General features: G+C 47.3%; 1 protein-coding gene across 1 annotated transcript in view; it reads right to left on the bottom strand.

The window, feature by feature from the left end:
* The window catches only part of LOC130377244 (retinal-specific phospholipid-transporting ATPase ABCA4-like), a 125,181-nt gene that overhangs the window by 63,586 nt on the left and 36,595 nt on the right, over positions 1-25,000 (bottom strand). Inside the window, exon 18 of the mRNA XM_056584280.1 lies at positions 19,610-19,633. Coding sequence (XP_056440255.1) covers positions 19,610-19,633 — 24 coding nt within the window. The remainder of the gene's footprint in view (positions 1-19,609; positions 19,634-25,000) is intronic.

Below are 25,000 nucleotides of genomic sequence, written 5' to 3'. Positions count from 1 at the left end.
CTTATCAAAGCATGTTGAACAGGGGTCCAGGCGGATGGGAATAACCCTTTGAATGACTGCATTCTGTTCTGTTACTTTGAAATCATAACTCTTATTTAAAACATAAGCACTAGATGATGGAGGGGTAAACCTGTACCTTTACTTCAAAGCACATAATTAAGTAAATATTTTGTACATTATAAAATATTTACAACGTAGGTCAACGTAGACCAGCCTACGTTGACCTACGTTGACCAGCTCCTGCTTTACATGAATCTTAGAAGTTTTAGCCCCTTCTTCTTCCTGGGACCATGTAAGTCTCTACACCCCCACCCCCCCCCCCCATCTCAAGCTGAACGCCCATGTCCGACATCCTGAAACATTGAGGTCATAGCTGTGCAGGGGGGCCGCTGGTTGAAGCAGCAGGGAGAGACCACTGACCTGCCACCCGTTCAGGGTGGGTGCCCAGGGAGAGACCAGTGACCTGCCACCCGTTCAGGGTGGGTGCCCAGGGAGAGACCAGTCCACTGACCTGCCACCCGTTCAGGGTGGGTGCCCAGGGAGAGACCACTGACCTGCCACCCGTTCAGGGTGGGTGCCCAGGGAGAGACCATGACCTGCCACCCGTTCAGGGTGGGTGCCCAGGGAGAGACCAGTCCACTGACCTGCCACCCGTTCAGGGTGGGTGCCCAGGGAGAGACCACTGACCTGCCATCTGCTCAGGGTGGGTGCGCAGGGTGTCCATGAAGGTGCTCATGGCTGTCAGTTCTCTCCAGAGACGGCCCAGCTGAAGGAACTCCGGCTGGCTGAACAAAATGTCCTGGGCATCCGAGTAGAACCTGGCCAATCTGGTGGGGGGAGGACAGGGAAGAACAGATTCACATCGACTGAACTCAGAGCCACACAGCCTGAACGGACCTGCTAATGCAGCGGCGCAGTAAACTTCAAATGGACATTCTCCCAGAGCCTTTCACCTACTAAAAGCCATCCGTATACTAAATAATAGCTCTTAAATCTTACCTTCAGGACAGCAAGGGAAATAATCATCTAGCTGTGTCCAGAGCAACATGGATAATACGCCTCACATGAAACACCTAGACTCCCACTTATACATGGTCAGCACATGTGTGTAAACACACCTCGAGTGCATTGTAAAACCCATCCCTCCTCATGTAATGAACCATTTATTGGTGTGTAGCTTAGTTCTTAACGCAAGATTCAAACGAAAGTCAGGCCCTTGAATACATTCACGATCCAACAAATGCACAGACACACAGACCCTAAACACGCTCACGCATCCACATCTGAAAGTGAAGCCCTCGAGCCCCCCCCCCCAGCACCGCTGAATGAGACCCATGCTCTGTCTGAGTCGCCATGACGCCACACTGCTCCCTAACCGGCCTCAGTCTGAATGGGACGCCGTGCTGCCTTTGGGGTGGAGGGCTCCAGGGGGGGGGCTGAGGGGGTCGGGCGAGGCTCACATGGAGTTGTTGTAGTTGGACACCAGCCCCGGGGCTTCACCGCGGGTGGGGTACTGGAAGCAGGGTTGTTGGCGTTGCAGAAGATCCCCAGGATCCACGGTAGGACCCCAGCGGAGGGCATGGCCTTGTTGGGGAAGTGGCCTGGAACCAGCGGCACCATGGGAGGAAGGGAGAGGCGTTAAGGCGTGAAGGCCCTAGTGTGGAGACACACACCATGAGGACGGGCATGCTGCCTACATTCGTGTTGGCGGTACGGGGGATGGGCGCCCCTCAACCACACCAGTCCTATGAACAGCGTCACAGGCCACATGATCTCCATGAAGAAGCGCCCCTGGAGGAGAACCACACAGCATGTCTCAGTGTTGAACGAATGCTTTCCTTTACCGCTGTCTACAAGCCGTGTTTGAGAACATGGCCTACATCAGTTGGCCTACATTCAACCCATTGCCGTGGGAGATTACCGTTTATCTACAGAACATTTAGAGTAATGTCAGTAAAATTCTGATTTAGATCTTCTGTGTGTACATTTGAAATAATAGGATTTCTGACGCTAGTGCATTCATATAATAAGTCCTAAAATGAGAGTATATTATAAGGCGTCTCCTTTTTGTCATTTTGAATGCATCTGGAGCTAAGCATGCAGGCCCTACCCAACCTATGATTGATCGGATTGCTAAGTACAATTCACCACAGCGTCAAATCACTTTTCAAACAGCATTATCAGTGGCTTTGTTCTAGTCACTATTCAAGACAAGGAAAAGATCACCTTCTGTCTCTTGCGAATGGTCCAGTTCTTCCACAGGAGGAGCTTCACCTGGTACCCCATGCCTCGTCCCTCTCACCCCCCAAGAGGGATCACCACCGCACCAAAGACCTACATCCAACCCCCCTGTAGCGTTCATAGGCTCTGTGAATAACTCTTTGTCTAGGGCAGTCAACATTGTTGAGTGAAATAACTTTGGTAACCAAATCCTGCTCCAACATGGCGGCTGCTCATCTATGATGGTTTGGCGGTGACTGTGATTCTTAACATGGCCAATCATGTCATTAGCCTATTAAAATAAGGAAGTGAAAGTATATACCTTTCACCTGAAAACAGTGACACTAGGCTAGGTTTACAAGAGGCGTGTCTGACACCAGGTGTTGCTGAAGCATGTTGTTATACAATGAACGAATATGAAATGTGAATGTCGATCACTGTCTTGTGGCTGGTATACACGCTCAACACACTTCACCTGGTATAACTTTAGACCACAGATGTACATTATAAAAATACATTGCGATATATGATCTACTGATCATATATCGTATCGTACAATATACTATCAAACACATCATCTTTGCTAAATATGAGTGTCCTGGGACATTATCCATGACTGTGTCTCATGTCGCCAACCACACAATCCCGTCACATTGCGTAAAAGAAGACATTGATCATCTGCACACGGATCGATATGAAGATCTTACCTCAGAGGAACTCAGTCATCGCTGCTGTAATGGTCCATAACATACATCACTGCCTGTAGTGTCACAGGCTCCCTTAGCTCGTCTGCCCAGACCGTGTGAATAGTTAAGCAGATTGGTTTAATCTTTCTCTAAATCCACCAACCTGTTGCTTTGAATGGAGCATACCAGCTGTAGAAGCCGCAGGTTATGGATCACTGCTAAACATTAGTAAACTAAATATATCATATAAGTTATATCTTTGTTATAAGATATTGAGGGCGAAAAAAATTAACAATTGCCACTGTTTGAGGTTGACACATTTTTTAATAACTTACAAAAAGGCGTTTGCTTTTATGTACCTAATTTGCATTTCAAACAAAACGTAATTAAACATTGTGTCAACCGAGCAGATTTCCATGAAAAACAGATACCATTTGACATGACACATACATCTCTATATAGTGACCACCTGGTGAGATTATGGATATTGATACAATTCAAATGGTCTTGGGGAGAAACCACTTTGGCTTTTGACACATTAAAAAGAGATATGTTCTCATATTTAAACGAGCAAAAAAATCTTATCATGAAACGGATCTCCATTTCTAAAAGCTATTTTTCATTTTATGGTCAACTATATATAAAATAAAGTGACACACACCTCTCCAACTTGTGGCATGTCACCCTTGTGAATGTCACTCGGGACAACGTACTGTAACATCAACAGATTAAATTGCTTCATACACAAGTTCTCACTGAAATGATTGGATAAAAAGTAGCTTAGTATAAACATTTGTTTTGCCCTAAGTAGAATTGTTTTTTGTTTAAAAGATAGCGGATCATCAGCCAAGCGAAGTGCACCCAACCTGTTCTTGAATGCAGTGGCTAATATCGTTGTAACAGTTGAAGTCATACTTTTTTGGTATACATGAACAATTCACACATAATGACCAATGAAGAATACAAAAAATATTTAAGTCAAATGTAATTGCACTTCTTTAAAAAACAATGAGGGTTATAAATATTGTCTGGCTATGGGCCAGCGAGTAGTAAGCATAGTGACGGGTCAATCAAATGTCTGTTTGACAGTGAGCTGAAGCAAATGTTTAATAAGTGCATTCTGTTTTGCCTTTCGGGAAGTGGTATGACTATATATATATATATATTATATATATAATATATATATAATATATATAATAACTAAACAAATGTTTCCACACACATTTTTCTTCTCAGTCTTCAGTCCTTTTGTCTTCCTCTTATACAATATATGGCACAGAATACCCCCCCTGGGAGGAGCCAGCCGCTAAAGCCCTACCGGGTCCGATCCAATGGGTACTGTGACGCCAAGAGAGGGGCCAGACGGCCGCTGGGTGAACCAGGCCCGTGGAGCCCCCCAGGCCTTCACACAAAGTGGGCCTCGCGGTGCTCCACCTCCTGGAGCCGCCGGGGCCGGAGTCTCTGGTACAGGGGTCGCGCCTGGCCCTGGCCCAGCTCCTCAGGGCTGGAGCTGGAGGAGGAGCGGGACTCCCGCTCTTCATCCTCCTCCTCCTCCTCCTCCTCCTCCTCCTCCTCCTCCTCCGGGGGCTCATCCACCGACACCTCGATCTCAATCCCCAGCTCCTCTTCGTCGTCATCGTCCTCCTCCTCTTCTTCTGCGCTGTGGGCCTGTGAAGAGCTCTGCAGCAGCTTGGCGCGGGCGCCGGTAGAGGGGGGTTTGTAGAAGGTGCCCGGCGGGGGCCTGAGGGTCCGGGGGGCCCTGAAGGGGGCGGCGCCCAGGCTCTGCTCGTCCACGTTGTCCTCCCTCCTCAGAGTCCTGCCGGGCCTCACGGCCACGGCGTACTGCCGGCCGGGGCCCCCCAGGGGGCCGGCGGCGAGGCACACGGGGGGCCCCGAGGCGGGCAGGACCAGGCCCTCGGCCGGCGGGGAGCCACAGGCCGGGGCCCCGGTGGTAGTCCTGGGGGCCCCGTCGCCGTGCTGCTTGTACTGCCGGTCCCAGGTGCGGCGCAGCGTGTGTGTGTCGATGAGCGTACTGCGGTACCGCGAGCTGGCCCGGGACTTGGGGCCGTCGAGGTCCCAGCGTGGCTCCCCTCCTCCTCCTCCCCCTCCCCCTCCTCCTCCTCCTCCTCCTCCATGGGGCGGGGCCCCGTCTCCAGGGCCGCCGCGCTCAGGGGCCCGTGGTTGTTGTCCAGGTGGGAGTGCGAGGCGGGCGGCGGCGCCCGGTCCACGGGCACGCTGGCGGGCCGGGAGTAGACCTTGTTGCGCGTGTGGCGCAGCTGGACGCGGGACACGCCCCCGTGGCTGGAGCGGCTGAGGCCGGCGGGGCGCGGGTGGGAGACGCCCGGCAGCGCCGCCCCGTTGACCGAGTCTGTGGAGTCGGTGTCTGGAGCTGCGGGGAGAGGAGAGAGGCATGAGGCTGATGGACTGCTGGAACACGTCATTCACTCCATAGGGGCTGAGTGTAATTAATGTAATCAAGTGTTAGTATTTGATCAATGCAGACACACACGCACACACACGCGCACATGCACACACACACACACACCACACACACACACACACACACCACACACACACACACACACACACACACACACACACACACACACACCACACCACACACACACACACACACGCATAAGCAGAGAATCTAGTATTTCCAGCACTGACCAGGTTCAAAGTCTGTCCTGTCTGTCCTGTCAAGCCCTGGCATGGTCTCCTTGACCTCAGCCAATAGATGGGAGGAGGGGATGATGGAGGAATGCCTCTTGTACACCTTGGAGCTCTGCTGTAATGGGGAGACAATGTAGAGAACAACATATACACAATGAGCTTTGGTGGACATTATTTATTAAACCATTACCTTCTATTTAGCAGCAGTTATTATGCATTATGGAATATTAAAAAGTAATAAAACAACTGTACTGTTGATTATTGATTGATCATACTATAATTCCATGATAAATCCTATTTTACGGAGCACTAATCTAGCTCTGCAAAAAAACTAATTTCCTTCCAAGCAAGTATACAACTGAAACTGCAAAAATGAATGTTTGGTAGCTAGCAATTAAAATGTATCATAGTTCATAATATATGTGTATTAATGTTCAGTATTATCTATATTCATTGTAAAGATGTGTCTTTAGCGTATGCAGCACTGGGACATAAGCAACAATGCAAAACCATCCTAAAAACAAACCTCCTTGATGTCCCCCAGGGACTTGGAGTGCCTGCTCAGCTGCTGAGGCTTGAGGCGGGGCTGGGCCGCGCCTCCACCTTCCCCTCCACCTCCGCCCGGCAGGGGGCTGAGGGGCGTGTCGAAGATCATCTGGTAGTGGCGGACCAGCAGCTCCACGATGAGGGCCTGGTAGGGGTAGTCCACCAGCGAGGAGAGGGACACCTCGGCGTCCGCCTGCCGGGGTTTGACCAGCGTGGGGCCGAATGATGCCCAGGTTGCTGGCCGTCATCTTGTTCTCCTCGGCGCTCTCGATACCCTGGGGGGCGGAGAGCCGTGGGTTAGAAGGGAGTCCAGTCGTTGGTACGTCTCATGCTACAGATGTTTTGGGATGGCAGTAGCTCAGGAGGAAAAGCAGGTTGACTGGTAACCGGAAGGTTGCTAGTTCCATCCCCAGCCTCTCCTATCGGGAGTGTCGATGTGTCCCTGAGCAAGACGCCTCACCCTGACTGCCCTTGACAAGCTGGCTGTCGCCCTGCGTGGTTGACACTGCCGTCGGTGTGTGATGTGTGAATGAATTGTAAGTTGCTTTTACTAAAAGCGTCAGCAGAAACCTCTAAACGTGATGCTTTGTAACAGCAGATAAGAGCCGGTGAAAACACGGGCCTCGACCGAAGTCGCCGCTGGTTCAATCCTCGGGGCTGGTTCAAATCCTCGACCCATCCCCCAGAAAGAGATGTCCAACAGGCAATGCCACTATGCCGCTCTGCTCCCAGACATTGTTGTCTGGGAGTAGAGCGGCCTATGAATGAGTAATTAATCAATCAGAGTGTGTGTTTCACGGCCCTGTACCTGTGCAGGTGCTGGATGATGAACTGCAGGGTCCTGTAGTAGGTGGAGGGGAGCTGCCGGAGGAGGTCCTTGATCTTGAAGAGGACCCGGTTGAGCTCCACGCTGACCTGCGGGGGAGGGGCAGACACGAGGGGGTCTCCGGGGGGGGGCTGTGCCGCGAGGCCTCCAGCTCCTCTATGATGACCGCCTGGCTCTCCTTGGCCAGGCCGATGAAGTCGTTGTAGTAGCGGAACATGATGAGGGGCTCTGGGAGCTGGGGGGAGGGGGGGAAGAACACGGACAACATGTTATCACGGGAGCTCAGACCTTTTCTCCCGCCACACGCCGGGCTCGTCTCACTAGCTTCGTTAATGTCATTACTTAGCCAGATAAAGGAACACCCGCCTGATCCCGGCAGCATTAGTAACACAGAAGTAGCAGTAGTAGTAGTCGTAGTACACAGCAGTAGCCCACCTGTCTCAGGTAGAGCTTCAGCACGTTGCTGATGTCGTGGGGGTAGAGGTCCGACAGCTCCACCAGCTCCTTGCCGTTCTCAAACGCCTGGCACAGCTTCTCCACGCGGGACTTGGCGCCGTTCACCCGGTAGATCCCCTTCAGGGTAACCATGACGACAAGAGCAGTGAGCAGGAGTAGAACTACAGCGATACCAATCGGCTTCAACCCCATTCATTTGAATGATCCACCAGTGAACGGATCCCTCCCTACCTTCAGGTTGAGCGCCCTGGCCTCGATCTCTGAGGTGCACTTCCTGATGATGAAGGGCACTCCGTCCGGGCTGTCCTTGGAGGCCTGCGTAAAGTCGATGCCGAACAGGTGCAGTCTCCCCTGGAGCTTCTTGGCCACACTGGATGGCCAAAGTCTCCAGACACTTCTTATGGCAGGCCAAGGAGCACTGGGGCGGCACACAAACTTGATCAGTCACCCACCGTTTTAACGCCAGAGTATAAAATCTGATTTCTTTATAAATGTTATAACAATTAATGTAGAAAATAACACTTGGTCCGGCTTTTGCATTTTTGGCTGAGCCTGTCAATTAAACAAGAGGTAAATATGTTATTGTTTCATTCTACCATTAAAACAATATAGAAATGTTTCGCCTTTATTAGTGCTGAAATATTTTATTATAAGATAAATAAACAGATTGACAATCTACTTTGAGTGCTAGTCTAGAGATTATTCAGGCTGAGACTGTTGTTTGGTGGACAGGCTGAGGCACAAATAATTTACGAGAATGAATCTCATGAATCAAATTTTGAGTCAACTGCGAGTCCTTTTCTGAAAGTTCCTTCGTCTTACGGCAACGCTCAATGCATCTGATCTCAAACTTTCCAAAGGAAGTGAGCGAAACTGGATCTTGCTAGGGGCAGAGTAGCGGGTGAGAACCGCAGGGCTTTGGGAAGCAGGGACAGACCTCAGAAGACAAACAGAGATCCTTATTTTCCACTGCGTGTTGCCCAGACTGCAGTCTATTGGTGGAAGGGTTCCCCCGGGGGGGGAACAGGGCCAATCTAAACATCAGCGCTCACGTTCTATATCGCCGGGTTGGAGTGGGTGCTGGTGAATCTTTTTGATAAAGTTTTGCTGAATCCAAGTGAATAAGCAGAGACATTCCAGAGAGCCAAAACACTGCTGCTGTAGGTCAGACTCTCAGCCTACTATTTGCGTGTAGCTTGTTAGAATGGCACAGAAGTCTGTCAGCTATTCGTGAGTGCTATGTGCTGTGAGGATATCTCTTCTGGTAGAGTACGCCCTCCCCGTATGAGGCTATTTCGTTTTTAGATGATGCCGGACTGTTGAGTCGCCCAGCCGCTGTTCCCCCTCTGATCCCTTAGTTAACGCTGGATTTACACTACTGTTCAAAAGTTCAGGGTAACTTAGAAATGTTGTTATTTTTTGAATGATGATAACATTAAATTAATGGATTTACACTACTGTTCAAAAGTTCAGGGTAACTTAGAAATGTTGTTATTTTTTGAATGATGATAACATTAAATTAATCAGAAATACAGTCTAGACAATGTTAAGGTGGTAAATGACTATTCTAGCTGGAAACGGCTGATTTTTACTGGAATATCTACATAGGTGTACAGAGGCCCATTTCCAGCAACCATCCCTCGAATGTTCTAATGGCACATTGTTGAGCTAATAGTGTTGAAAGGCTAATCGATGATTAGAAAACGTCAATTTTGTTAGCCCTGCTGAAAACTGTTGAATAAAAGTGTGAGTTTTCATGGACAACATGAAATTGTCTGGATGGCTCACCTCCTCGCACTCGGCTCCGTGGAACACCACCAGGCTGTCACACTCGCGGCACTTGGACGGGGCGCGCAGCTTCCTGAGCTTGTGTGTCTGGGCCGCCTTGGACATCTGGGTGTTGCGGAAGGGCCCCGGGGAGCTGGCCATCTCCGTCCCCATGTCCATGTTCAGACCTGGAGGAGCAGCGCACGGTGGGGCCCCGGGACACAAGAAGGGCGGGAGGGGGGGAGAAGAGTTAGCTAGCTGTAAACGCCTCCCAGCGGTCCACCGCAGCGTGGCTAACTGGGGCCAGAAGCATCTTTCATTTACATTTAAGGCAGTTAGCAGATGCTTTTATCCAAAGCTAATTACAATAAGTACATTTGTCAGAATTTGTGAGATCTTAAAGAACCCTGATGCAACCTTTGCCCTTTCACTTTTGCACCCGTGGTCCTTTTCAGTCTGACAACCAAGGAAGAATGAATGTTATGTTGCCAGTAGAATACCTTCTGTAGCTGCACTATGAACTACATGTCTCTGAGAGCCAAAAACGATTAAAGCTGATATACCGGTTGTACCTCCCTCGGGATTAGAGAACAAAAGACTGATTACTCTAACAGCCTTTGCAGACATCTACTCATGAGCCACACTTAACCGTCTGTGGAATTACAGACGGCAATGGCCCAGTATGACTCAATGTTTCTATTCAACAGGAGCTCCTGTTTTTAAGACATTCAGTGGCTCAACGCTCCTGCTGTGGTCGTCTGCCCTGACACATCAGACAATACACTTAAATAAGGCAGGGCTGCTTTTGGCATCAATAAATATGAAGGACAGTCAAACGCAGTTTCATTGAAAGCGTAAACGGTGTAAGACCAGATACTACAATGTAAACAGTGATGCTTCCTCCAATGGTGTCTACACTGCAGAGGAGCAAAATATCATAGCAACATATTTCCAGATTTCAAACTGCATTTATCCTTACTGGTGGGATTTCCACCTTCATTCGAGAAGAAAAAGAATAGTAATCAAACAAGGCAAATAACATGGGTCTAAACCAATGTAGTGAGCCTGGCAGCACGTGTCTAGCAGCCGCTCTCATAGGGGCGGGGACAGGGGCCCCCTCTGGTCCAGGTATATGACATGGGTCTAAATCAATGGCGTCCGCAGCACCTACCGCTCTCAAAGGGGGACAGGGGCTCCCTCTCGTCCAGGTCGTCGGCAGAGGACATGGTGCCCGTGGAGGGGTCCGTGGGAGCCTCCTCTTGAAGTCCCCTGAACAGGACCACATGCACCAGTTAATCCTCATGGCCAGGCTACACAGCAGCGTGTAGAGGCCTAGTGTCGCTTGTTGCTATGCTGTCCCTGCATCGGCCCGTCACTCTCCATCTGACAGGACCCCACTTTATGGGATTGGCTTTAGGTGCTGTGGGGGTGTGGTCGACTTCAAGTTGGTAATATTGAGGGGGGGGGGGGGGGGGGGGATTGTTTCATCACTCAGATGAGTGATTGTTTCATCACTCATCTTTCCATTGCCAATAATGCCATTCCACCAATCAGGGATGACTTGCAAGGTCATGGAGGTCAAGTTCAGTTTGTGGAGGTCTGAAAGGGAACAGTAGGGGGAGGGGTGGGGGGGGGCAGGGCTAACTTGGCCTTCGTATCCGCCATTTTGAAGCATCTATACATAAGCCAACACGGAAAACAAATCCAAAAAGTGGAGTGATCAAACAGGTCTTGTTAACCGATTTCACCCCCACTTTGAGTTTATTGGAATACGTTTTTTTCATATTGATGCACTTTGACAATTTCGGTCTCGGAGCTCTCAAACGTCTTCTTCAAAGAGACGGTTCGGTGGGTACCCCCGGCCCTATAACCCTTACTGAGTGATGGAGAAAAAGGAGAACTCAAACGTAGGAGTGAGAAAGAAACCATGACAAAAGCCCTCAAAAGAGGGGAACCCCCTTTTCAGTATGGCAGGGATTGCAATTGGTGCAGAGCGGACAGCTGTAGCATTGCAATAAAACATGTACAATAAGGTGACAACTAACATTAGCCGCAAGGAATGCAGCCATAGTGCAGGGGAATTAGCATAACAGAGGAGGGCAGGAATGGGAGACATTTAGATTCATGAAGATTAGCAAATGATCCATTGTGATTCAACTGTGATCACATGCAGCGCATGTGATTGCAGAAGACACATGCAGCAATAATAACCTTATACTTACTAAAACAACAAACAGACATGCTTTATACTATCGGTTTCCCTAAACAAACTGGCGAGGTCACAAAACCTCACTTTCACTTCTGTGAAACAACCACAGAAGTGCTTTTGATTAGATTGCGCCTTGTTTTTGAGATCCAAGTCGTAACTTGGATCTCAAGTTACGGCGGGAGAATCTTGAAAGACAATTGTTTCTGTTTGGCGCCTTTAAAATCCTTGTCATGATAAACATGTCTTAACAACATTGTTTTTTAAAGTAGTTTTTTTTTAAGGTTTCATCTTTTTTACTGTAGCATGAGTAAGACAATTAGGCATGGGATTGCGGGCAGGAATCTAACCTGGGTCGCTGCGGTAAGGACTGGGAATTAATGGTACGCGCTCTACCCAGTGACGCACCGGGGAGCCCGATCTTAACAACATCGATGTACAACCTGCAGCGAGAGTGATGCACACAGACACTCCCAACATTTTTGTGAGCACTGTTGACTGCCAAGTTTGGAAGCGTGCGCTGCCGTATCGAACCCGCATCTGTTGGAACACGATGGCTAGGATAACATTGCATTGGGACACTTTGGTACCATAGCAACTGGGACACACACACAAACACACAAATACCACCCTGCACACATTGCGGCTAAAAAGCGTTAGTTTATGCGGATGCGTGTCTGTGTGTGTCATCCCCAAGGTGGCCTTGTTTTTATAACACAGCTAGATATATCAAATCACAAACAGAACCCTCAACAAAGTGTTTTGCTACACGAAATGTTCACAGGTTTCCAGAAAACACCCTTGCTGCTTTACTGGGCGAGCACCAATCAAGCTTTTACCCCATAGTAAAGTCTGCTGCCCTTCTTGTATCTCTGGTAAACACACTTTCACAGCAAAGCCATAAAAACAAACAGCCGCCCAGCATGAAGGAGAGATAAGATGAAGATAACTGCACAAAGACCCTCAGACCTGGCATCCTGTATCTAGATATCAGCTACTACACAAGTCCCTTCTTTCTAGAACAGAATGCAAACTGACTAACACTGAAACTCAATTAGGCAGTTTGGAAGCTGTGGTTCATGGTTTTGCGTAGTCTCACTTTTCCACGCTGGTATCGGTTACCACATTATGGGACATGCTTTGTGAAAGTCAAATCAGAAACGGAATTATTTTTATTTATATATAGGCCTATAATATATTTTCAGATACAAGGAAGGGGACTCTGTGCATCCTTGCTGCCATAAACCCAAAGCATCATCTGATGTACTCTGACTGGAAAGGAACATGTTTGATACTTTGTTATAATGAAGCATTAGTCAGTAACTGACACTTAGTTGTTTATAATGAAGTACTGGTCAGTATTTGACACTTAGTGGTTTATAATGAAGTACTGGTCAGTAACTGACACTTGGTGGTTTATAATGAAGTACTGGTCAGTATTTGACACTTAGTGGTTTATAATGAAGTACTGGTCAGTATTTGACACTTAGTGGTTTATAATGAAGTACTGGTCAGTATTTGACACTTAGTGGTTTATAATGATGTACTGGTCAGTATTTGACACTTAGTGGTTTATAATGAAGTACTGGTCAATATTGGGGCCTTAGTGGTTCATAATGAAGTACTGGTCAGTATTGGGGCCTTAGTGGTTTATAATGAAGTACTGGTCAGTATGACACTTAGTGTTTTATATTGAAGTACTGGTCAGTATAAAACACTTAGTGGTTTATAATGAAGTACTTGTCAGTATTTGACACTTAGTGGTTTATATTGAAGTACTGGTCAGTATTTGACACTTAGGGGTTATAATGAAGTACTGGTCAGTATTGGGGCCTTAGTGGTTTAGAATGAAGTACTGGTCAGTATTTGACCCTTAGTGGTTTATATTGAGGTACTGGCCAGTATTTGACACTAGTGGTTTAGATTGAAGTACTGGTCAGTATTTGACACTAGTGGTTTTATTGAAGTACTGGTCAGTATTTGACACTAGTGGTTTATAATGAAGTACTGGTCAGTATTTGACACTAGTGGTTTATAATGAAGTACTGGTCAGTATTTGACCCTTAGTGGTTTATAATGAAGTACTGCTCAGTATTAGACTATTAGTAGTTTATATTGAAGTACTGGTCAGTATCTGACACTTAGTGGTCTATATTGAGGTACTGGTCAGTATTGGGGCCTTAGTGGTTTACATTGAGGTACTGGTCAGTATTGGGGCCTTAGTGGTTTATATTGAGGTACTGGTCAGTATTGGGGCCTTAGTGGTTTACATTGAGGTACTGGTCAGTATTGGGGCCTTAGTGGTTTACATTGAGGTACTGGTCAGTATCGGGGCCTTAGTGGTTTACATTGAGGTACTGGTCAGTATTAGGGCCTTAGTGGTTTACATTGAGGTACTGGTCAGTATTTGACCCTTAGTGGTTTACATTGAGGTACTGGTCAGTATTAGGGCCTTAGTGGTTTACATTGAGGTACTGGTCAGTATTTGACCCTTAGTGGTTTACATTGAGGTACTGGTCAGTATTAGGGCCTTAGTGGTTTACATTGAGGTACTGGTCAGTATTGGGGCCTTAGTGGTCTACATTGAGGTACTGGTCAGTATTAGGGCCTTAGTGGTTTACATTGAGGAACTGGTCAGTATTGGGGCCTTAGTGGTTTACATTGAGGTACTGGTCAGTATTGGGGCCTTAGTGGTTTACATTGAGGTACTGGTCAGTATTGGGGCCTTAGTGGTTACATTGAGGTACTGGTCAGTATTGGGGCCTTAGTGGTTTACATCGAGGTACTGGTCAGTATTGGGGCCTTAGTGGTCTATATTGAAGTACTGCAGTGCTCAGTATCGGGGCCTTACCGGGGCTGGCGGTGGAGAGTCCATGGAGCGGGACTCGCTGCTCCCTCCAGCGCTCTCCGAGTCGCTGCACATCCCTCCACCCTGACTGGCCGAGGCCCAGGGTCTGAACGGGCCCTGGATCCTCAGAGCTGCCCAAACAGAACCACACAAGGCTTAGGAAAGAAACCGGCATTCTTCTTTGTGGACTCATCATTCGATTAAGTTTCACTGATTCATTCGCTTGTAACAACACTGTTACAAGTTGCCCTTTCTGAGTTCCCACAACCCCAGAAAATGTCAGTATTATGATTTGATAACAGTCTGAGAGATGATTGCCCAAATATCTGTATGTCTGGAGAAATAAGTAAGCAAATGTATTATCTGCTTCTGTACTATTTATTCAATGCAAAAGACAAAACTAGAGGTTGCAAGTCAGAGTTGTATAGCGATGTTCGGCAATGTCAAGTTTGGGCATTTGGATTAAGCTGGATCTCTCTCTCTCTCTCTCTCTCTCTCTCTCTCTCTCTCTCTCTCTCTCTCTCTCTCTCTCTCTCTCTCTCTCTCTCTCTCCTCTCTCTCTCTCTCTCTCTCCTCCTCTCTCTCTCTCTCTCTCTCTCTCTCTCTCTCTCTCTCGCCTCTCCCCTCTCTCTCCCTCCTCTCTCTCTCTCTCTCTCTCCTCTCATCTCTCTCTCTCCTCCTCCCCTCTCTAACATTACCATTGTCCTGTGATTAGTCTTAAATGCTCTGTTGAAACCCACTTCAAACCCCCATAAAAGTCTTGGCTAACAATGGTCAATTGTTTATTTCATACTAATATTCAGGCAGCTTCCCTCCCTTCACCACAGAAGGTTACCACTTATATTCTAAACCCTTAACCATGTGTCATGCTTTTCAAATACTGATCAATGAAGACCTAAGGGTTAAACAAAACAATGGCTCTTGCCAACGACACGCTATCACCAAACAAAAGAGCTTGCCCCGTAAAGCCGCTGAGAGTCCCAGTGTCAATCAGGGTCAATATCGATGGTGTCAAACACATTTGTTCTTGTTTCACATTCCAGGGTACTTGCCCTCACATTGACACCAATTAAGGTTACAAATAGTTAGTCTTTTGTCCTCATTTTTTGTAACGATTTAGAAATAAAAAAAGACAGCTAATAAAGAGAGCTTCTGAGGTGAGCTGAGGCTACTGTTGAAAGTATCCTGGTTCATCCATTGTGAGGAGGTCTCATCCTCAGGTCAGAAAGGCCTGAGGGTGCCCACCTTGGATGTCTGTGCTGCTGTTGGAGCGGCGCTCAGAGATCTTGGCGGGCCGTGCGTTGACGGGGCTGTCCACCTCGTCGGCGCTGAGGCAGTCGGCGGGCCCGGACCCCGCAGGGGAGAGGTTGCATTGAGAAGAATGGCTTCCGGTCAACGGTCGCTTGGAGAACACAGACCTGAGGAGGACATCCGACAAACGTAAGGCCATGAGAAGAGACTCGCTGGTAGTCATGAGCAGCGAATGAGCGGTAAAAAAGCGGTGTTTGTTATCGGATTGGTTAAAGGAATACATTGTTGTTTATTTGAGGAGCCTTACGTAAGAGTAGATGTAACCAGTGGTTTAATGGCTTTCAGGAAGGCAATGTTCCGGAATTGTGAGCTCAAATCACAAACTAAATTAGAACTGTGTACATGATAATAATTATAAGGAATCTTTTTCAATAAAATGAAGAATGATATTACCATACACCCCATAGTAAGATCAAAGTAGAAAATAGAATCAGTAGAGTGCCAGAAGGTGCTTGTAAAGGTGTTTCATAACCCCTTCAATGCTTTGTAACATGGGGGCAGGATGAGAGTCCTTCTCTCAATATATCTGACCCAGTTGTCTATAATAAACCATTCAAAGACCATGTGTGTTCATTTCCTGACTCTCATGCTCCATTCTTTTGATCAGAAGCGATTAGGGTCGGCCGAGAGGTAAACGTTCTGAGAACAAAGCTTTCTCTTATGGCCACCTGCTTGGTGTGTGCACGTGTGTGTGCATGTGCGTTTGTGTGCATGTGCAGTGCGTGTGTTTGTGATGCCTTGGGGACCGCAAACAAAACTGAACAATAAAAATGACAAAGGAAAACATTCTCTAGGCTACAACAGGATTCCCACTTTACTGGGTCACAAAATTAGATGCCCTCTTAGAATTGCAACAATAAACTATAAACAAAAATCAACTTCTGAATGACTAGATAAATAGCTAGCTATTTAAATGGAGAAGATATTTAGACAACTTATGAATGACTAGATAATTAGCTAGTTATTTAAATGGAGAAGGCTATTATAATAAATGACTCATAAGTAAACCCTACATAGAGCTTTTGAGTGAGGCGATGATGTGATGGTATATACGTGCGCGCGTTGTTGAACCTGGTACGTGCCACACACGCCGGTGGATCAACACGCGCCTCCCGGTGGTCTCCTCCACTGACCACCGCTTCCTCAGGAAGACCCCCAGCCCGTGCTCACTGGGGGAGACCCTCTCCACAACAACGCTGTTCCCCTACGTCCTCCCACCCCCATCTGACCTCACCAAGGGCCCCCGGTGTGGCAGGGGCCCTTCTGCCTTACTCTGCAAGCACCAAGGGGCCAGTGTGTGTTAGCGCGTGAGTGCATGTGTGTGGTTGCGGGTGCGAGTGCCTGTGTCTGTGTGTGTGTGCACGTGTGTGGCTGTGTGTGCGTGTGACTGCATTTGTGTTGTTGCGTTTGTGGGTGTACGTTTGAGTGCCTGCGTGTGCGTGTGCCAGCGTGTGGTTTTGTGTGTGTGTGTATGAGTGCCTGCATGTTGTTGTCTGCGTGTGTGCTTATGTGGTACATGCGTGCTTGCGTGCCTGGCTGCGTGCATGCGTGCGTGCGTACGTATGTGTGTGTGCGTGCTTGTGTGTGTGTGTGCCTGTGTGTATAGCTCACCCTGCCTTGGGCTCAGAGGAGGCGTCGGGGCCGGCGGGCAGGCTGCTGACGTACTGGACGTAGCGCTGGCCCGGCTCGTACAGCTTGGCCCGCTCACACAGGCTCTGGTGGTTGACCGGCAACGACACCACCTGGGCTTGCTGCAGCTGGAACCAGTTCACCGTCACCTGGGCGACCAGAGACACACAACATCATCAGCCAACTGCTTATCCCTTCACACGTCCACATAGACATTAGGGTTGGCAAACTGATGATGTTGAACTTGTTTCTCTCAATTAATTGATTGACAGCCGTGGCAACTGAGCTCCAGCGTTGCCCAATATTTGCTGGCATTACACGGGAAAGGATGACTACATCTGCCCTAATGGGTGCTCTGAAGGGGCACTGAAATACAGGTGTTCTGCTGGGCAGACCACAAAATTGGCTCCTCTCCCTGCAGGTAGGAGCCAATCAGGTCCTAGATCAGCTCTTTAGCTCTTTGAGCCCCGAATATATTCTGTTGAGTGGTGTAAAAGTCGTCCAGGGGTCACAGTGGTGCCCCCGGGGTTGAAGAGGTCCTCGGAGAACAGGGACTGGACTCACGGCCTTGAGGGTGAGGTCACACTGGAAGACCATCTCCCGCAGCTGGCTGAGGATCAGGCTCTTGGTGGCGGCCATGTCGGCCCTCTTCACGCCAACGTCCATCTGACACGCCCTGCAGTGTTCCCGGGCCTCCTCCGCCTGACACACACAGGGGAGAGAACTCAGTGAAGCCAGCAGACGGGCACATATCCCCACAGCCACACGTTGGACGTTGGCAGATAATGTTGTGTCTCTGGCCTGTTACCCTCTGCAGCGCCTCCTCCTCCAGCCTCCTCTTCTTGTCCAGCTTGGCCCCCACGGGGCCCACGGACCCCACGGGGCCCCCGGCCCCGCCTTGCTGCAGGGGCAGCTGCTGCTGCTGCAGCTCCTCCTCGGCGCGGCCCGTGGCGGCGCGGGCCTTCTGGTGCTCCTCCTGCCGCTGGCCCCGCAGGAGACGCGCCTTCCTCAGGGCGCTGTCCGCATCGTGCTGCACACACACGCACACACACACAAACACACACACACACACACACCACACACACAGACACACACACACCACACCACACACACACACACACCACACACACACACACACACACACACACACCTTAATTCTCATTGTCCACACTTACTTACTCCTTACTTATCCTTACTACTTATGCATGCATGACTTTGCACAAATACAAGTTATATACATTGATGTGTATGCCTGTATATGCCTGTATACACACATACATAGAATGTTCATACATTTATCTGTATGCTGCCTCATGCACAGTCTATGGTTGTTTATACCCATCGATTCCTCCGTAAAGAAAAAAGAGAAAAACATCCCTTTAATAAAGCATTATGAAGTATTAACTATCTATCCCTGGAACAGAGAATAAGCTGACATGCAGTAGCCTTGTGTGTGACAACAAACGATTCAAAAGCAGGCACTCCTCCAGCTACGATATCGGTTCAAATGAATTCAGTAGAACATTCCTTCTGACCAGGGACAGACCATTGGGGTTTGTTGTGTCAACAGAACCTGGCATACTGAAGACCCTGGTCGACCATGAACCATTCATACCACAATGTCTCAGACGCAAATGTGAAGCCTGGAGCTTGGCATCATTTGAATCGGTCACAGTCCGATTACAGCCAAGCAACCCAGCTCATCTACAAATGAATGAGCAGAAAACATAAAAGCGGCAAAGAATTTTGGGATGGCCAAGTCAAATTACGACGCTAAGGCCTGGAGAACGCTCTTTATGAATCCAACAGCCTCAAACGTCGGGGAACAAAAGTCCCTTAAATCCACGTCAATGCTCATTTATAATTATATATCCTGTAGTTCTGCTGAAGGGCAACTGAAGTACTGGGCCGTGGAGAGTCATTGAATTTTTACACATGGCCTCCGCGGGTTGGCTTAGTTTCTCTTGATTACATTTACATTTAGGGCATTTAGCAGATTATTTTATCCAAAGCGACTTACAATAAGTACATTTGTCAGACGAAAGAGAAACAACAATATCGCTGACGGTACAGTAAGGATATTCATAGAACCAAGTGCCCAGCACTAACCATCACTAGGTTAACCCATTCCCTGTATACAACAAAGATAGCTAAGATAAGACGCTACACAACTAAAAAGTATGACACACAATAAGTGCGTACATAAAGTGCCAGGACGTACGACATACAATAAGTGAGTACATTAAGTGAAAGGACGTACGACATACAATAAGTGAGTACATTAAGTGCCAGGACGTACGACATACAATAAGTGCGTACATTAAGTGCCAGGACGTACGACACACAATAAGTAAGAGGGTTCTGAGGGGGTGGCTATGCTTATTAACGATGAACTTCAAATGGGTAGAGATTGATCTTTCCAAATGTGACGTTCAACCTACCATTCTCTTCTGCTCCCTCTGCCACTGCTCCTTCACCTCTTTCCGCAGTTTGTCCAGCTCAGACTTTCGGGTCTGCAGAGGCTACAATGGACACACACACACACACACACACACACACACACACACACACACACACACACCACACACACACACACACACACACGGTAAGTGTTTGATTGGATAGTGGTTGAGTGTCAACAGCGTGATGTTCAAGACACAGAAGGGGTGAAGGGAGCTGGAGATGTGACGTGAAGGAAGGACCCACCAGGACAAACTTGTTGCTTTGGAGTACGGCCGCGGTGTGAAGCAGGAGCTGGCTGTACTCAATGTCGTTTCTGAATGCTGACATGTAGATCTCGCGGAAGGCCATGAACTCCTTGAAAATAAGAACTTAAAGTCAGACCACTGTCGATTGACTTGACGATAAACTGAACTGAATTTGCTGGACACTCACCTGTTGACTCGCAAGGTTCTTTGCCGATTCGGCCATTTTGGCGTAACTTTTGGCACACTCAATATCTGTGAACAGAGAAAAGAATGTGAGGATCAACTGAATGTGTAGAGTCCAGCCCTGTAAACACTCCTCTCAAACAAATCTGGGTTTTACAATCAGTAACGCAAGTAGTTCATTAGATAAAATGACCATTGCACAAAGCAATAATATGACAAATGAAATTGTCATATGATTACGATGGGAATAGACCATTAAAGTGTCATTGTTGTGGGTAAAGACATTCATATATATACAGTCGTACCACTCTCCATCATCAGGGTGCCTATGAGGGGTTGACAAACATAACCAGCCTTGTCTACCCATTACCAGACCCTGAAGCGTACCACGATGCAAGCAAAACAACACTCTCAAAACAGTTAAGTGTTGGATTGACGACACATTGAGGACAGCTGCATTCTCCAGCTGTCAGACAGCAGACACAAGTAGATCACGGGCCTGTGCTGACTTGTTGAGTGACTCAGACCATAAATTAAGCAATGAAGTAAAAGGAGTCACAGCATCGTGCAACAGCAAGACAACATGCTAGACAGCAGGTGATCTTATTTAACCCCTAGAAGCAAAAGCTAGGCTCGGACCTGCTACGCTTTCGAATGCATTCGTCAACAGAATAATGTTAAGAAACTTTACAAATAGACCAAACAATTACACCTGCAAATAAGTTTGCATGCAAGTCATATAGTATGTTGTTGACTTTATAAAATGGGACCAAAAAGCAATCATGAGATCATACATCTAATAAAGTCAATTGTTTAGTATTATACATAAGATGAGACTGGAGGAGGGGAGGAGGAGGGGGGGAAGGTTCTCAGTGAGGGGGAAACTCATCAGAGGCACTTAATATTATTCATAAGATGAGACTTTTTCCCCATCTTTGTTCAGGCCTGAATTTTTTTCATTACACTTTAGAAGAAATACCATCCAAACCAGCAAAAGGGCACATTTTTATCTTTATCTGACTACATTAAAATGACGTGCATCTTTTCTCGTGTCATAAAAATCTGTACAAAGCATTGTCCCAGATTATTACTGCAAATCTTAAGGACTAATGCTGGATGACGCGAATGACACCGTAAACTACATTTGCTTGCGCTGTTAAGTGTGTCACATTCCTTGTTGATTCATCTGCTTGAAATTACAACATACTCATCTTGTTTAACCATGTTCTGCTTGCATACTCGAGCATCATATGTTGCGCTACACGTGCGCTCCAAATAAATCATCCCTCAAAGGTGGAAGAAATGGGAAGATGGGTAGAAATGGGTAGAAATGGGTAGAAATGGGATCCCATTTCTACCTCTTACCCCTTCGCCTTACCCCTTCAAAACAAGGGGGAGGGTTAAGGGGAAGGGGTGAGGGGTAGAAATGGGATTGGGCCTAAACCAAACCTGGCGGGGTAGCAGCTGGGACGGGACCGGGGGACTCACCCATGGCGAGCCGCCTCTCCACCCAGACCAGCAGCTCCTTGGTGTACTTGGACCAGGCCTTAGCGTAGAGCAGCGCCGACTCCACGCCCGAGTCGCTGCGCTGCAGCGCGGCGTCCACCTCCCCGGGCTGCGCCGGGGACAGCGACGAGGGTGCCGGGGGGGAGGGTCCTGTGAGGGCCAGAGAGGAGACCCCCAGGGGGGCGCGAGGACAGAGATGAGCCCGGCACCGGCACCAACTTACACCCACCACCCATGAACTAGTCGCCCCATGGAGGGCCTCCTCGTTTGGCGTGTGCCTGTTTGGGTCTACCTTGGGAGCTACCCTTAGTAGAACACATGTAACAGACATTTTGACATTGGTGACCACACTAAGTGTGTGATGTGTGCTAATGCTAGTTTCGCTAAGCAGGCCTGATAGAGGGTTGGGTGACTGCATTATCTGTGAGTGAGAGTGGACAGTAGCCAACGACGTCAGCCTCCATGACACACACCTCCCCGTTTCCACTTCTGCTTTTATCTTCTTGCTCTTAAGTGCTCTTAATATTTCATGGGGTATTAGTCAATCAGCGTAACCAGGAAGTAAGCAGAAGGTGTAATCCACCAGTGTGTGTTGCTATGGTTCAGTACTAGTTTTTAAGGAGGCCGGATCTTACCCGTTGGATCATCTTTCTCTGGACCGGATCCTCCAGATTCCACAGAGAGGTTCTCGAAAGACTAGAGAACAGGAATGAAACAGTTAACCCTCTATGGCAACCAAGGGGGGACAATCCCAGGGTTTGCTCACACATAAGCGCTATACTGACTTTCTCTTTTGCCCTTTTACAATTGGTCATGAAACCTAACCACAATGGGAAATAATAATGAGCTACGAACTCTTTGCTGTCTATGTTCTTATTTGTAGAGGGAGGAGATAAAAACCTCTGGTTACACTTATAGTCCACAGTACATAACTGTAAACACAGTCACAATGAAAACCAGTGGCTGTGTGTGAGCTTCTGCTGTAGCTTCAACCTGACAAGTAGGAGTTGTAGACGAGTTAGACCTCACGGTCAAACTAAGTGTTTGACCTGCGATGCTTTCGAGTGCAACGGTCAACAGAATAATGTTAACTTTAAGTGGCAAAAAACACCAACGGATAGACCAAACAATTACACCTATAAATACGTTTGCATATGAAGCTTTTAGTATGTTGTTGACGTAATCAAAATAGGACAAAAAGGCAATCATGTGATCATACATCTAATAAAGATTGGATCAATTCTCTCACCACTTTCATGCTGTGTTGAGGAATTTATGTACAAATGTATGTGTCGACTTCTAGAGTCAAAAAACAAACTAATAATTGCACTCACTGACACTAAACAGAGTGATACAAGGTACTCCTCTGGGTTGTGGAAACATTGGAATCGATGCTTATATGTATTTTAATCTGTGACCTCGTATTTGTATTGTCATGTCATTTGTATTCTTGTCTTGTAAATGGAACTTCGAGTCCGGAATAAAGTATTCATAAATTCATTCTCATAAATGACAAATAAGATGAGACTTTTTCACCATCTTGGTTCGGAGCTGAATTTTTCTGCAATTAATTTTATGTGTGAGGCGTAGACGAGCTAGATCTCATGGGCAAGCTAACTGTTGTCAAGCAGCATATCTCACCCGGCTCCTCTTCGTCAGGGCGAGCCCCACCGCCGTGCCGCTCTCTACATCTCCCATAAGGAAGTCAGACACCCTGGAGACACAAGACAGGGGCCAGGAGGAGGGGAGGAGGAGGGGGGAGGAAGGTTCTCAGTGAGGGGGAAACTCATCAGAGGCACTTAATGACCGATATGTGTATGTAACAAGCAACATCAGCACAAGCACACTCGCACGCAGAGGGAACTAGGAACAAGTCGTTAATACAGGCCAGGAATTTGGTGCTTTATTTATATTGGATGAAACTTGGCAACATTTAGTGTAGGAGGAAAGCAAGGTGCAAGCGCCCTGGTGGTTTCGATGGTGTGGACAAGTCAAGACTGGTGGTGGGTGTATTGTGGTCGCTGGGATCACTGTCTGTACTCACACATTGCCAAAAGTGAATGCCAATGTGTCGATAGCGGTGTAGATCTCGCCAAACAGCTTCCTCTTGTTGTCGCTATTAACCTCCTTGAAGTTCACACCTAGAGAGAGAGAGAGAGAGAGAGAGAGAGAGAGAGAGAGAGAGAGAGAGAGAGATATTTAACCACAGAGGAATAAAAAATCTCTTCAGAACATTCTGTACTGTTTGGGGAGAACATGTTGGAAGGCCAAACTGACATTTTTTCCTTATGAGACATTGACTAAACACATCAATGAAAAATCTTTTCACAATGAATTAATAAACATTGACCAACAAATCCTTACTACCTCCACAATAACCCTAACCCTATGCTTCCAAAATGGAGGCATTCATTGCGACGTGACGTCACCACATCCTAATGACCCTTAACCATCAAGTAGAAACAGGAGACATTTGGTAACAAAGTGCTGTGTACCATGGTAAGCTTAACCAATTGGATCCTCTAAGTGTTGAGGGCCCTTGCATACAGAATAAACATCTTCAAATAAATCGTAAAATAATAACAAACGGCCATAAATAAGAAAACTGCATCAGTTTCCCCGGAGTTTAAACATGGTGATGAATGAGACGGTAACAGCCAACCAAAACAACAACGTAAATATAATGAAATCAGCCATCAAAATAAACTTCCTGCCATGGCCAGGGAAGAGGGAAAATAAACTTGCTTAGTGGCCAGGAAAGCAAGTGCCAAGAAAAAACCCCAAGTGACGTCAGTGTCAGTTCCTGGGCTTCCGTAATCCCATTATTCTTCAGAAATCCGTTTTTCTGAGCTTTGTCAGAAAAATGGAATACGCCTCAATGTAAATGGAGGCTGCCCTCCATGTTACTCGAGATATACATCATTTTGGTGAAACAAAATCAAACACAAAGGTTTTGTTTAAATGAATGGTTGGTTTTGTTGTCGAAAAAAGAAGTATTCCAGTACAGGAAGTACATTTTGAGCAGCTCAGAATTGGCCAAAATACCTTCACCTATCTTTAACTTAGAATATTTTTCAAATGGTAAGACGGTGACATGTACAAACACATAATATACAACTTACCCAAAACCAAGACCGTATCCACTGGCTTCATGAAAAGGGAACTTCAGAGTAGCATACAATATAGACATGGACCTAACAAACAAAAACTGAAAAGTCCAATGCAGTGTTGAGCACACCAAAATGGAAACCTATGCTTAAAAAACCACAATCAAAGTACAGGTTCGAAGTACATAAGTAAAAAAACTAAATACAATAAAAAGGCCCAGGTAGATCTTTGGCATAATGGCGGTCCAACGCCAGATGTTCAGAACATCCTAGATTGACCAGCGCTGCTTAAAACCAAGAACTAATGAGTCCAGATCTGTTGGTCTTG

The sequence above is a fragment of the Gadus chalcogrammus genome, chromosome 23 (assembly GCF_026213295.1).
Source record: "Gadus chalcogrammus isolate NIFS_2021 chromosome 23, NIFS_Gcha_1.0, whole genome shotgun sequence".
In the NCBI taxonomy this organism is placed as follows: domain Eukaryota; kingdom Metazoa; phylum Chordata; class Actinopteri; order Gadiformes; family Gadidae; genus Gadus; species Gadus chalcogrammus.
This window is presented reverse-complemented; position numbering and strand designations above follow the sequence as displayed.